Raw genomic sequence first — 14889 nt, 5'->3', positions numbered from 1 at the left:
CTCAAGGTTTCAGCCAGAGGGGTATATTTCTCTACTTTTCAAGCTCGGGCATCATGGAAGGCCGGGGTCCTGTTCTCGAACGGCACTGTGACGTCCTCGTTGGTGATGACGATGTCCGGTTGCAGTTGGCTCTCAGTTCCGGGGATGGCAGAGTTTATGGCAACCTTCCCCACGGGTGGCAGGATGGCTTTGGCCAGGCGATTTTGGATGGTGTTGTGTTGCAGCTCCCAAGCTCTCGAATGGGGCTTGCAGCTACACAGGACGTGGGGTAGCGTCTCATTGGCATAGCCGCACTTCCTGCGTCGCTTGTCCCGATTCCTATGGCGGACGGCTCCGCTCAGTGGGACGCAGTTGAGCTGGGCCCTGTGGATGAATCTCTAGTCGGCAAATCGGGTGAAGCTGCCCCCAGGGAGGAAGTGGTTGCTGGCGTCCCACTTGCACGTCGCCTCGAACGCCTTGCCCATCACGTGGAACCATATTGACCCTCTGCATGGATCATCAGCAGGGTTGTGTCCTTTTGGATCCACTGCAGACCTCCAGTACCTGAGCTAACAGACTAACTAGTGGCAATAGCAGGCCATTATCTTTAGGTAGGGAATAAAACACACTTTAGCAGCAAGTTTCCCAGCTATTTGCTGAATGCAGAAGCATATCAAGACTCAGGAATGCTGGGTCCTGTTCCAGGTTCTGGAGGAGGTGATACGAGTGCATGGGGAAGCGGGGGAGAAGGGTACTCCACTATGGATCCAGCCTTTGGAAAGACATAGGAAAGGATGGGCTCAAGGAGTGTTGAACCATGCAGCGGCTCCCAGGTGATACAAGGAGTGATTGTTCCCAGGACTGTGAGTCACCTTGTTACTCCCTGCCTCCAGGGGTAGCTTGGTGTCAGCTCCCTGACACTACAGCCCTTTGGCCACTCAAGCACTCTCACTGGGCTATGCCAGCCCCTCCTTCACCTTGCAGGTTAAAAATAGGTGCACCTCAAACCCTTTGAATCGTTCCTCTGGGATATCCAGCCCCAACACTGCCTACTCACAGAAATTCCAGATCCTCTGACCTCAGAGGAGCAGTGTACCCCAGTGTACCAGTTTTATCTTAAACCACCGCTCCTGTAAACCATACAGCACTTCTGAGCACTTATGCTTTAGTTGGGGATTGGTCCTGCTTTGAGCAGGGGGTTGGACTAGATGACCTCCTGAGGTCCCTTCCAACCCTGATATTCTATGATTAACTTTTTGTTTTATTAAATAAGAATAAAGATTTAACTAGAAACAAGAGCGAGTGATGGAAACAAATTGTTACAGTACAAAACAAAGTCATAAAACACAAATGTGGGTCTACACTGATCAGTGGTTAACTTCCCTATGTAATACAGTAGATTTCCCCCCAAATTCAGTCTTTGGCAGAGCTGGCTGGTTTCAGACAAATCAGGATCTGAGCATTCATGAAAGCCCCTGGCTCCTCAAGGGGTTTCCTCAGTAAATGGATCCAGAGGGTCTTTCCCTGCACTCTATTATACTGAAAATAGTCTCTTGTTTCTATTCCAAGCTAGGGCAAAGCTCTGTTGTAATGTTCTTTTACCGCTAAGAGGTTTCAATTGTTTGTCTTTGCCTCTGATGGTTTCCCATTCAAGGTCATAGTCATGGGTGGTAAGTATCACAGGCCAGGGGAGGCTAAGTCTCCGCAAACGGCCTGGTGTGGCCCTGCCTGGGGCTAGGGTGGCCTGTGGCCAGTGCTTGTGCTGCCCGTCCAGCGCTCTGGGGATCCACTGCCAGCGCTCCGAGGCTGGGACAGGGGGGCTGGTGGCCACGGTGGGGGAGGATCTGGGGAGAGGGGCCTCAGGCAGAAGAGGCGGGGCCAGGGGCTAGCCTCCCCCAGTGGGTTCATGTGCTGCCCATGATCATAGTATTGTGCAAGGCTAAATGATTGAGCTTTGCATTGCATCATCCACCAGACAGGACGGGTGACAACTCCCCATTGCCTGACTGGCCCATTACTGAGACATCCTGGTGACTAATCTTTACTTTTCACTCTAAGCCCATAAAGCATACATCCAGTATAAATACATCATTCCTTAAATATTACCCATACATACGGCTCCCAATTATTATGAATCTTGACAAGTAAAGAGTATTTTGTAGGTACCTCACATGTTACACTTTATGGATCAATATCCTGCAAGATGTGTTTGGTGTGTAACCCTTCTGCCAGGTGGAGCTGGCAGTGACAGAGGCCAGGTTCAATATCTAGGGGTTCCTTTTCAACAATACAACACAGAACCAGCTCGAGCCCCCACCCAGTAACCTGGGAAAATTACACACCACGCCAGGCGCCTCTAAGGGCTTGGCTACACTTGCGAGTTAGAGCGCATTAAAGCAGCCCCGGGCGCCCTAGCTCACTACCCGTCCACACTGGCCAGGCACGTAGAGCGCCCTGACTCCACAGCTAGAGCGCTCCTGGTACTCCACCTCCGCAAATAGAATAACATTTGATGCGCCTTGGCTACTACGCCCGGGCATCAGTGTGAACGGGATGTTGCATTACTGCGCTCTGATTGGCCTCCGGAAACGTCCCATAATCCCCTTAAGTCAAGTGGCCACTCTTGTCATTGTTTTGGAATCACTGCTGGAATGCGGATATGCCCGTTGAAAGCTCTGTTTCTGACAGCCGGCTGCTTATCTGCTCCGAGACAAAGCAACCATTACTGTGGAATGCTGTGTGTGAGAGAGAGAGGTGGTGGGGGAAGAGGGGTCTGCTGCTGTCTGAACTTACAAGACAGCATGCTGACATGCTCTCAGCCCCCCAAAAACCCACTCTCTCTCCCCCCACATACACACAACACACTCCCTGTCACACTCCACCCCACCCCACCCCCATTTGAAAAGCACGTTGCAGTCACTTGCATGCTGGGATAGCTGCCCATAATGCACCGCTCCCAATGCCGCTGAAAGTGCTGCAAATGTGGCCATGCCAGTGCACTTGAAGCTGTCTGTGTGGACAGACTGCAGCGCTTTCCCTACTGCCCTCTCCGAAGGCTGGTTTAACTCAAAGTGCTCTACATCTGCAAGTGTAGCCATGCCCTAAGAGGCAATACTTCCCCTCTCACAAGCACAGAGCCTGAGCGTAGAAAAGAAACTTTTAATAAAAAGCAGGAAAGTAACCCAGGAAAATGCCACAAGCAGGATTCATAAGCTTAAAACCATGAGCAAAAGACCCACCCCAGAATATGTTGGGCAGTCTTTTGCCTTAGGTTCTTATGTCCAACAACCAAACGTTCCTTTAAAGTGCCCCTCCCTTCTCCCTCCACCCCACCCACAGTTGTTGTCCTTGCTCAGTGAAGACCCAGAGTTCACAGGCACATCTGCATGAGTTCACCTCCCACTGGGGTTAGTAGGTTACAATATTATTATTTTACAACAGTCTGTAACCACTAACCCCTCTTTTTGTCCTATGACTACCATGGCATTAATGGGCCACTTCACCTTAAATGGTCCCTTACAATATAGAATATCAGGGTTGGCAGGGACCTCAGGAGGTCATCTAGTCCAACCCCCTGCTCAAAGCAGGACCAATCCCCAGACAGATTTTTGCCCCAGATCCCTAAATGGCCCCCTCAAGGATTGAACTCACAATTCTGGGTTTAGTAGGCCAATGCTCAAACCACTGAGCTGGCCCTACTAACTACTTATGCTGGAGACTGTTCAAACTTGTCTTCAGCTGTGACAGGCTGTGCTTACCCTGCCACTTTCAGCACTAAAACTTTAGTCGTTCAGGGGTGTGAAAAAACACCCCCTGAGCGACAAAAGTTTTAGCGCTGAAAAGCGCCAGTATAGACAGCGCATTATCACCGGATAAAGCGACCACCCCTCATTTGGAGTGGTTATTTTTTAATTGCCGGGAGAGCTCTCCCCCAGCGATAAAGTGTGACTACACTGCCCACGTCACAGCTCTGCCGTGGCCGCGCTGTAATGTGGGCAGTGTAGACACACCCACCCTCTGAGTACCTTTCCCAGACTTGAAGAAGAGCTCTCAGTATCACGTTGGTCCAATAAAAGATATTACCTCACGCACCTTGTCTCTAGTATCCTGGGAACGACATGGCTACAACAACACTGCATGTATCATTTTAAGACAGAATTCAGTGCCTTTTCTATACCAGCTAAGGATTTGAGCCAAACAAGCCACAAGGCTGGGAGTGGAGGTGTAATTAAATATGCAAATATCTTGGTTAGCAGGGAGAAGAAGGGTTTTCTCCCATCACCTGCAACACCAAGGAAAGGTGACTGATCTCAAGACACCTTTCTGTCTGTAGCCAGGCACCTGCATCTGACAAGGGGGCACACACACCAGGGAGGTGAGTCACACTGGCTCAGGTGTAAAATCCCCGAAACCTGGTGCTGTGACCAAGTGCGCAAGCTCACGGCCTGCCCTCACTGGGAAAGCAGAGGCCGAGCTGAGGCCTGTGGTAACTGAGCTTGCAGCTGAACGTGGGGAAACACAGGCAGAAAAGCAGGACTGCCAAACATGTTTGTCCCACCCAGGGGTGAGCAAAGCCCCAGTGAAGGGTAAAGTAGCCAGAAAGCTGCTGCTGGTAACAGACACCTTGTCAGAGGGGTCCCGCCAATGTGTGGGAGCATCCTGCCTCACCAGAGCCCCAGAAATATGACCAACCTTGGAGGGGGACAAACCTCTACTGATCCCCCAAATGCTGAAGGGGTCACTCCCTACCACAACCAAAGGGTAAAGACACCCCAGGCCACAGCCAAGATGGCTGACACATGGAAGAATGTGGATTCACTGCCCTCCTCACCCCCTGGCAGATGAGCAGGAGGAGATAGTGGCCAGACCCCATCCCAGTTTCAAACCTGAAGGTGCTGAGGTGACAGGAGAGCCCGGAGGTATATGAAAACTCCCAAGGTGCTCCCTGCTAGTGTCATCTAACAGCCAGGACCTTAGAGAGGAGCAGCAGCAGAGAAGCCAGCAAACAGAGTTGAAAACAGGGGAGTTTGAGTGGGAGTTTGTAAGGAGACTTTGGGGGCGGGTGTGTCTGGTGTTCTGGTTTCTGTGATTTCTTTTCCCCCTTGACAGGAGCTGAGGTGGGAAGTCTATGTCAGATATAAAGGCTCCAGAGGTAGTGACCCAAGGAACGGAAGAGACGATGAAGATGACTGGATGTGGAAGTTGTGGGATGTACATTATCCTGGAGTGAGTACCTGAAAAGAGTTTCGTTTGTCTGAAGTGCTGCCTCATGAAGCGGATGGAAGAGAAGATGAAAAGTCTGGAGTTGCAGGCTGCAACTCCAAACTTTATTTGCAGGTAGAAACTATGGTTGAGTTTCAAAGGGGATTTGAGCAGATGATGGAGGGAAAGCAAGAGGAGGCCGAAGAGAAAACTCTAAACTCGCAGATGCAAGTTAGATTGGAAAACTGTGAGGGTAGACTGCTGGATGAGGAAAGTCGCCAATGGAAGCATGTGACTGCAAGAACCAGGCATTTTACCATAATATTATTGGTCAGCAAGTTTTCATGTATCTCTAGCCTGTTATAATGTAGTAGCAAACATTTACCTTGTTTATACTCTTGTAACTAAATAACCCATCAAAGGAGAAAGAAGGCTTGTAGAACGTAAATGAAGACCTCTAAGAGAAAAGACCTAATTTCAACGCGAGTGGTCATTGTATGTGATGATTGGAGGTCAAAGACTCTAAATGCATTCCTCACTCTCTGTCATCAAAGGAAAAGCTCACGTGGGTAATAACCCTGTCAGCTTGTTTTCTGTGAGAAGAAGCTATAAGTATGGATTCAGGGGGAAATCCTTCACCTCTGGACTGTTTGAACTCTTACAGGGAAGTGTACTAGATGCAAAGCAGAGATCCCCAGAGACAATCTGGGAAGCCTGAAAAGACTTTTGGGAAACTGACAGTTTATTACATCACTGCCACCACTTGTAATTACAAACTGTGACTCACTTGGACATATGTTTTACCTGCTTTAATCTGTCAATAACTCTCACTTCCTTTTCTTAGCTAATAAACCTTTAGGGTATGAGATCTGGCGGGTAGTAATTGATCTATTGGGGATCGATTTATTGTGTCTAGTGTAGACATGATAAATCGATCCCTGATCGATCTGCCGTCAACTCCTGTACCCCACCGCGGCGAGAGGCGGAAATGGAGTCAACGGGGGAATGGCGGCAGTCGACCCCGCACCGTGGGGACGCAGGTAAGTTGACTTAAGATACGTTGACTTCAGCTGGAGCAACCTGATGTGGTGTGATTTCTGGTTTAAGTGACCTTTCATCACAAAGTCCAGTTTGTCTGGGTGGCAAGATAGACTGGAGAGTCTAAGGGGACTGTCTGTGACTCCATGGCAAGACTGGCTAGCGAGGTGTCTGCTCTGTTTTCCGACAGTCTGCCCTGATGTAGGCACTCACAGTTGTGAGTCAGTCCAGACAGCTCCCGCTGGAGATCAGATGAGTCTGAGCCCATGAAATTACAATGGGACACGTACATCAGTGACTGGGATGGGAGCTCATGCAGTTCACTCTTTGAGTGAGCTACAAGTTGCCTTCTAGGCTGGGCAGATGATGTGTGAGCCCCTCAGTCCCAGACAAACCCCAAGTCCTTCAGCCTCGGGTCGTACACTCATTTATGCCTGGTCTGCCTACAAATGCCTCCCAAGGTCTTTGGGCTCCCTTGGTGAGGGTCTACCAGCACTGGCTGCCTTCCACCCCACTCACTTTGGGTTTACCCAAATCTCACTTCCGCGGAGCCTCCACTAATTCTCCTTCCCGGGACCAGTCCCCTTGGATCTCTTTTCATAGCTGGACCTACTGTCCACAAGCTGAAGGTCCATGTACATGAATCCTTAGGTGCTCGATCCACGGACCACGTTTTAAGCTCAGGATCCCTAGTCCATAGAATTGCTCTAAACCCATCAGGTGATACAAAGATTCCAGGATAGTGACATTGGCCCGTTTCACCCACTTGTGGGATTACTTGTCTACCATGGTGCCAACCTCCTTCTACGTCACCCCGTTTGTTATTTTGCACACCCCGACACCCTTTCTTAGGGGGCCTCAGGTAAAAACTCAAACATAAGGAACCCGTCTCTTTTGACCTGTTCCCAGCACCAATCCGTCCCCGCAGTTGGCTATAAACCGCAGTTGCTCGGGCCCCCAGTTAAGGGAGTGAGACGACGCAGCCAGTTTGCAGAGGAGATTTAGTTCATGTCACAAACCTTCTCAAAGGGGCTGAGGTGGGCATCTGTCTCTCCAGGAACCGTGAGGCCACTTTTTTGGTGCACTTGCATCCCCTGCGTCCTCCTCCCCCCCCACAAGGCAGGGACACTGGAACAAACTGTAACCCCTGGATAGGAGACAAACCACTTGAAGCCAAGGGGTGCAACAGCACCTATGGGGTGTGTGTGTGTGGGGGGGGGGACTTTCCCCCAGTGGTGAAAAAAATCCAAAGGCCGCTGAAAACGACACGATTTTCATTTCTTTTTCTCTCGGGGTTTTTGGTCCTGACTCGGGCGCTTGAAAGTTTGGGGCGGGGGACGCTGCATGTACCAGCCCCTTTTCTGCGCTTCTCTTGGGAGTCTCCCTGGAGCCCGCTGCAGCCGGGGCAGGGGGGACCCGGAGAGGCGGCCCGGCGCTAGCTCCGGCAGCCGGGGCAGGTGCAAGGGAGCGGCCGCGGCTCGCCCACTGGGCGGCTTGGCCAATGGCCCGGGAGCAGAGGCGGCTGAGCGGGAAGCCCGGACCGCGCTCGCTCCCGGAGCAGTTGCAGGGCGATGGGTGCCGGTGCCGGTGCTGGCGGCGCGGGGCTGCCCGTGCTGGGCGCCCTGGTCGCGCTCGGGCTGCAGCTGCTGCGGGCCGCCTGGACGCTGGGCCGGGCGGTGCGGACCCACCTGCTGGCGGCGCGCGGGAGGGGCGCGGAGCTCGCCAGCTTCGGAACCTGGGCGGGTGAGCTCGGCCCGCGGGCCCTGGGGAGGGTCTGACCGTGTCCCCCTCCCCAGTGCCGGCCGGCGGGGGGCTACGGGGCGGGGCAGGGCTGATGGCTCGGACCCGGCCGGGTGGGGCGAAAGGGGAGGTTGGGCTGGGCGGTGCTGACAGGTGCGACCGAGGGCTTGTCTGCCCTGGCAAGTTTTGTCGCCACAAACTACCTCTTGGCGACAAAACAGCCTACACGGAACAATGGTGTCAGGTATCAGGGGGTAGCCCTGTTAGTGGGGTAGCCCTGTTAGTCTGTATCCACAAAAACAAGGAGTCCGCTGGCACATTAAAGACTAACCGATTTATTTGGGCGTAAGCTTTCCTGGGTAAAAAACCAACTTCTTCAGATGCATGGCGTGAAAATTACAGATGCAGGCATTATATACTGACACATGCAGAGAAGGGAGTTATCTTACAAGTGGAGAACCAGTGTTGACAGGGCCAATTCAATCAGGGTGGCTGTGGTCCACTCCCAATGATAGATGAGGAGGTGCCAATTCCAGGAGAGGCAAAGCTGCTTCTGTAATGAGCCAGCCACTCCCAGTCCCTATTCAAGCCCAAATTAATGGTGTTAAATTTGCAAATGAATTTTAGTTCTGCTGTTTCTCTTTGAAGTCTGTTTCTGAAGCTTTTTTGGTCAAGTATAGCTACTTTTAAATCTGTTATAGAATGTCCAGGGAGATTGAAGTGTTCTCCTACTAGCTTTTGTATGTTACCATTCCTGATGTCCGATTTGTGTCTATTTATTCTTTTACGTAGGGACGGTCCGGTTTGGCCAATGTACCTGGCAGAGGGGCATTGCTGGCACATGATGGCATATATCACATTAGTAGACATGCAGGTGAATGAGCCCCTGATGGTGTGGCTGATGTGGTTGGGTCTCTGATGGTGTCACCAGAGTAGATATGGGGACAGAGTAGGCAACGAAATTTGCTACAGGGATTGGTTCCTGGGTTAGTGTTTCTGTGGTGTGGTGTATAGTTGCTGGTGAGTATTTGCTTCAGGTTGGGGGGCTGTCTGTAAGTGAGGACTGACCTGTCTCCCAAGGTCTGTGAGAGTGAGGGATCATTTTCCAGGATAGGTTGTAGATCGTTGATGTGCTGGAGAGGTTTTAGCTGGGGGCTGTACGTGATGGCCAGTGGTGTTCTGTTATTTTCCTTGTTGGGCCTGTCCTGTGGTAGGTGATTTCTGGGTACCTGTCTCACTCTGTCAATCTGTTTCCTCACTTCCCCAGGTGGGTACTGTAGTTTTAAGAATGCTCTGACGAAGTGGGTATTCACCCACGAAAGCTTATGCTCCAATACGTCAGTTAGTCTATAAGGTGCCACACTCCTTTGTCACTCCTACAAGAGACTTTTGTCTTTTCCCCTCCCTTTATTGTCGACAAAGAGCCAGTGTAGACACTGCTGATTGTTTTGTCGACAGAACTGGCTTCCCCCGGTATGCCACAATGCCTGCCCTGATTGTTCTGCTCAGTGTTTTGATCTCTGCTGCCCTGCAGGCATGCACCCCTCCTCTTTCAAAGCTCTGGGAAGTATCCGTGTGCTGCTCCGTTTGGGGAACAAACAAAGAGCAAATCATTGGAATGCTCCTGTTTTGCCCCATACTAGGAACACAGCAGCAGGCAGACTGCTGCTGCAGGGGGAATGGGGCAGACTGCTGGGCTGCTCTGCCATTCCTTAGCACGGAGAGCTCACAGAGCCACTCATGATGCTGCTCTCGGCGGTGGAGGGAGCTGTGGGAGAACTCGGCGAGAATCCTAAGATGCGCAGCGATCAGCTCTTCCTTCCCACAACACTGCGCTGTGGGATACCTACCCACAGTGCATTGCTCATCCTGTCGATGATGGTGTCCCCACTGTGGACATGATCTGTCGACAGACATTGGCGCCGACTCCGGGACTGGAGCACCCACCCCCCCGCTCCAGCTCACTTCCACCTCCTCCCCTGAGTGCGCTGCCTCGTCCTGCTTCTCCCCCCTCCCTCCCAGCACTTGCACCGCGAAACAGTTATTTCGCAAGGCAAGCCTGGGAGGGGCAATGCGGGCGCTTGGGGGAGGAGGCGGGGCCAGGGTGGGGATTTGGGGAGGGATCCAATTGGGGCAGGGAGGGGCGGGGACTTTGGGGCAGGGGTGGAGTCAAGGCGGGGGGGCGCGAGCTCCCACCGGAGAAAAAAAAAGTTGGCACCTGTGTCGCCAAAGGGAGCAAGTGTGAACGCCCTTTGGCAATTTTTGTTTTGTCAACTTTTGGGTGTCGACATAAGTTTTGTTAACAGAACGTGGTAGTGTAGCCAAGCCCTGGGGGCTTGTACACACTGGCATTTATGTCAACATAATTTGAATAAGCCACCCCTTGAGTGAGGTAAATTACACCGACCTCAGCACCTGTGTGGCCAGTGCTATGTCGGCGGGAGGCGTTACTGCCTTCTCGGGAGGTGGTTTTAATATGTCCAGGGGAGAGCTCTCGCCATCCGCACAGAACATCTTCACCAGATGCGCTAGTAGCGCTTCTAATGTAGACTGGCTGTTTCCCTCTCTGGAGCTGGAGGAGGTGCTGATTGCTGTTGGCTGGGCAGGGGTGCTGGGGTGGGTTCCTGCTTGCAGGGCTTCAGGCATGAGGCAGACGGGTGCCCCATCAGCTCTTGTTGAACCCTAGGATTGATGCCAGCTCTGCTGCCACCAGGCACACGAAACAGCTGGAAGCCCCAGCGGGAGGGAGGGATGGCCGAGATCACTGGGCTCCATGACCCAGCCAAAGGGCCTGGGGGATGCTGGGCCTGTGGAGAGGACAGTGTCATGGAGTAGAAAATATCCAGAGGACATTTCCCAAGATACATTTCCCATCTTGCTGAGGTCAGAAACCAGACTCCTGTAGCCTCCAATTAACACAGCCCTTTGTCCTTCCGGGGGCTATAAAATGAGTTCCAGGCCCTTTACTAGACCTTAAGGCAACAGACTGGGAGCCAGGGTCTCAGGTTTCCCCCCCAGCTATATTGGCAAACCCGCCTACTGCAGATGCAGCTGATAACCAAAAGAAGAGGCATCTGAAGAAGTGGTTTTTTACCCACGAAAGCTAGTGCCCAAATAAATCTGTTAGTCTTTAAGGTGCCTCCGGACTCGTTGTTGTTGTTTTTTAAAAAAAGAGTGTTTTTGCTTCCTCAGCAAAATAAGCTATAGCTCTAAAGCACATTTATGCTGATATAACTGCATCTAAGCTAACCACCTTTGTTGCTGGTATAACAAAGTCACTCTAGATTCCCAGCCCTAGCCGACATTTCTTTACCACAAAACTTTCTAGTGTAGCCCTGGTGTAGTCACGTGGGGTGTTTTTCTCAAAGTCTCAGCTCCTGGAATCCCGTGATCACAGGAGAATCTCCACTCTCCTCAAATTAAAAAGTAGTTTCTAGCCCAAGAGAAAAGCTTGGGAACATGGCCTAAAGCCCGGAGACCAGAAGTCAAAGTGAGAGAGAACCCCAAATTCATTGTGGCTGACAAATCACAAACTTTTTTTTTTAATTATTGTGATTCGGGGGGGGGCCTTACTCCTGATTTTTGAAGGTCTCGGGCTGGGGATACTGCAGACTTGCTGTAGAACCTGGCCCTGCCTGTAGCCTCCACAAACAGGAACCCCTGCTCCAGAAGGCTTGTGCTGCCATATGTTCTCACCACCACCTACTCCACTTTCTGCCTTGAGTCCCAGGGCAGGGCTGCTGCTCCCACCTCTGTGGAGGGGAACCCCTGGGGTTCTGACCAAAAGGAATTTTTCTCCCAAGTGTTTCTCAGGCTTGGAAGTTAAATGAGCTTAAACCAGAAATAAAGCATTTTAAGCAGCCTGAATAGACATCCCTTCCATTCTTAGTTAATGAGGCTTCCGAAGTATGTTGCTGTTGTCGCCTGCATTGTGGTAGCACCGGTTCAGGGACTGAAGCCCCATTGTGCTGGGCGCTGTACACAGAGCTGGTCCCCAAGAGCTTCCAATCGATCGTTCTTCTGTTGCCCAGAGAAACTAGACCTGGATTTCCTGTGTCAAAACAAGCAGGAGAGCGTCTGCCTGCGTGGAATCCCTTTCTGATTGTCTCTACACATCAGGAAGGGGCACAGACCCTCTGCCCCCGGTCAGGCTCCCTGGGAGGCTCTTTATCTCAATGGCCCAATGAGGCATGTTCATGTCTTTCATTCACTTCATTCCCGGAAGCCCCTGGGAAGGGAGTGGGACTGGCAGCCAACTAGCCAAGCAACGTTCCTCAGGGGCAGGGGGCTAGGACTGACCTCCCGGCACCTCGGCAGGGCACGGGGGCTCCCCGCTGTGTGCTGTACTCAGAATGCTGGGCTCCAGACACAGAACCTGAGGTGTGGAGCCTCATTCTCCATGGCCTGGCCCCTTGGGTCACCAGTAACTCTGTGCAAAGTGGGTGAGTGGGGTGGAGAGCAGAGACCAGGAGAACCAGGGAGAGCAGGGCGGGTGCAAGGATGTTTCGCGCCCTAGGTGAAACTTCCACCTTGCGCCCTCCTCCTCCCCGAGCCCTGTGGCAGCTCTCCGCCCCCCGCCCCGCCCTGAGGCGCCTCCCCCTCCCCCCCCCCCCGCAACAGCTCCCACGGCCCGGGGAGCCATCCGGCAGCTCCCCGCCCCAGCTCACCTCTGCTCCGCCTCCTCCCCAAGCATGCCGTCGCCGCTCCACTTCTCCCGCCTCCCAGGCTTGCGGCGCCAATCAGCTGTTTGGCGCCGCAAGCCTAGGAGGGAGAGAAGCAGAGCGGGGCGGCGTGCTCAGGGGAGGAGGCGGAGCAGAGGTGAGCTGGGGCGGGGAGCGGTTCCCCTGCATGCCGCCCCCCCCCACTTACTTGCTGCAGGCGGCCCTCCCCGCACCCCCCTGCCCCAGTTCCCTCCACCAAAATGCCGACGCCGACCAGGGCGGCCGAAGATCCGGCCGCCACGGTTGCTGCCAAAGGATCCGAAATGCCGCCCCCCAAATGCTAGCGCCCTAGGCGACCGCCTAGGTCGCCTAATGGGTTGCACCGGCCCTGAGGGAGAGTCCCCAGCATACCACACTAGGCTCCCTGCCAAGGGGGAGAGGGACACCACCACTGATGTCCCCTCTGTGGGGGCTGGGGGAGGGAAGGCTGATACTGGGGGGACCCACACACAGAGTGCAATGCTGGGGTGGACAGGGGCTGAGTGTTCCTGCCTCATGGAAGGAACCTAGCCTGCCAGAAGGCAGGAAGCAGTGGGCCAGGAAGGGGGAGATTCCAGTCTGCCCCCTACCGACATTAGGTGGGGAGGCCTGACGCTGCCTGCCCAGGTGGGTATGGGACTGTAGTGCAGGGATTATAGGGCTGTAGGGGGCTCATGTGGGGGTGAGCTAGAGCTCCAGATTGCTCTATCTGAATGCTCCACTGGGCTGGGCTTGGCTGTCACTCAGCAGAGCTTGGCCCTATTCCCCCCACACCGGGCTCTGCTCCTCCCTTCTGGCTCCACCGGTCAGGTGGGTGGAGGAGCTGGGGCAGGGGCAGGGGCAAATCAGTGGTGGTGACTCTGTGAAGTACCACGGGCTTGTGGCAGCAAAGTGAAAAGTCACCGCAGCTCTATGTCGTTAGGGTTGAAAGACACTTACCGTTTAAAAGCTGCTCCATCAAGCTGAGAGAGGGGGCTCCTGGTCTCCCCTTCCTTCCACTGCTTCTGGATTAGGGGAAGGAATCCAGGATGCCCAGGTTTCCTCCGGCTGCCTCCAGCTTTCACAGAGGATGCAAAAGTCAGCTTTAAACAGATACTATGTTGCCATTTGAATTACAGAGCAGTTGTTGCTCTAGAACGTTTGTCCTTCCCTTGCTCGTGTGCTCTGTTGTGCAGTCCAGTAGTTAATGTTGACATTTATCCCTGTTGGGCATCTGCATTATCATTCTACTGAGACGAATGAGGCAGTGTCCCCCCCCCCAGTGCTATTGTGTTAGGCTTTTCTGCAGATTCAGGCTGTATTGCTTACGCTTGGACTGCATTTTCAAGGCTTTCTTTGCAACCAAAAGTGCGAGAGGCTTACTGCTTTTTTTTTTTAATGCAAGTTGTGATTCTGGAGAACAAGCTGGCAGCCTAAAAGGGAGTACTGGGTGGCCCAATTTGAAGAGGAGGTGGAAGGTCCAGGACAGGAGGAGACTTCGCACAGGAGGGAGGAGGAGAGGTGCAGCAGTGAGGTCCATATGGGAATTCTTGGTGTAGTGAAAGTCCCTGAAAATGTGGGAGGGGATGAGGTCACCTGGGGCTACAATGCAGGAAGACAAGAGGAGAGGGCCAAAGAACAGAGCCTTGAGGGACACTGACAGAGTGTGTGTGTGTGGAGGGGGGATGTGCCAAAGCAACAGAGGGAGGAGGAGGAGGAGGAACAGGAGCAGACAGCCATAAAGTCCATAGAGAAGATTGAGCCGATGGAGCAGTATGAGGCCTGTGGACGTGGCCAGTGGGGTGTTGCCAATGACCTCAGCAAGAGTTGTCCCAGGGAATGGAACTCCCCCAGGTTCTCAGTATTTGGGGGTGATAATGAAGTACCCCAGGTGCTGTCTCACCAGAACCTATAGAGAGGGACTCTCCCTCCCTGCTCTGGGATTGAGGGGCCTAGCATCGATCCAGACCCTAGATAGGGTGTCCCCCTCCCTGCTCCATGGAGCTTGCACCAGACCATGCTGGGGAGTGTGTGCAAGGCATGCAAATTCCCCAGGGGAGCGGTTCTCAGCTCCTGGCCCGAGGAGGCATTTACAGCCCGTCCCTCTCTCCTCTTGCAGTGGTGACTGGAGCTACATCTGGGATTGGAAGAGCCTATGCCCAGGAGGTAAGAACCAGTGCTACTTTGGATCAGCTTTGGCACAAGGGTGAAGCTGACCCAGGAGTAGCTGTGGGGCAAACTGAGCAGATTT

At 53.1% G+C, this 14889-nt stretch overlaps 1 protein-coding gene across 1 annotated transcript in view; it reads left to right on the top strand.

Moving 5' to 3' along the window:
• Positions 1-7790: 7790 nt before the first annotated feature.
• LOC135893306 (very-long-chain 3-oxoacyl-CoA reductase-like) overlaps positions 7791-14889 on the top strand; it is a 37978-nt gene continuing 30879 nt past the window's right edge. Inside the window, exons 1-2 of the mRNA XM_065421105.1 lie at positions 7791-7962; positions 14758-14804. Of these exons, the coding sequence (XP_065277177.1) occupies positions 7791-7962; positions 14758-14804 (219 nt within the window). The remainder of the gene's footprint in view (positions 7963-14757; positions 14805-14889) is intronic.

The sequence above is a fragment of the Emys orbicularis genome, chromosome 21, assembly GCF_028017835.1.
Source record: "Emys orbicularis isolate rEmyOrb1 chromosome 21, rEmyOrb1.hap1, whole genome shotgun sequence".
NCBI classification, from domain to species: Eukaryota; Metazoa; Chordata; order Testudines; family Emydidae; genus Emys; species Emys orbicularis.
Note: the sequence above shows the minus strand (reverse complement) of the source record. Positions and strands in the feature narration are given on the sequence as shown.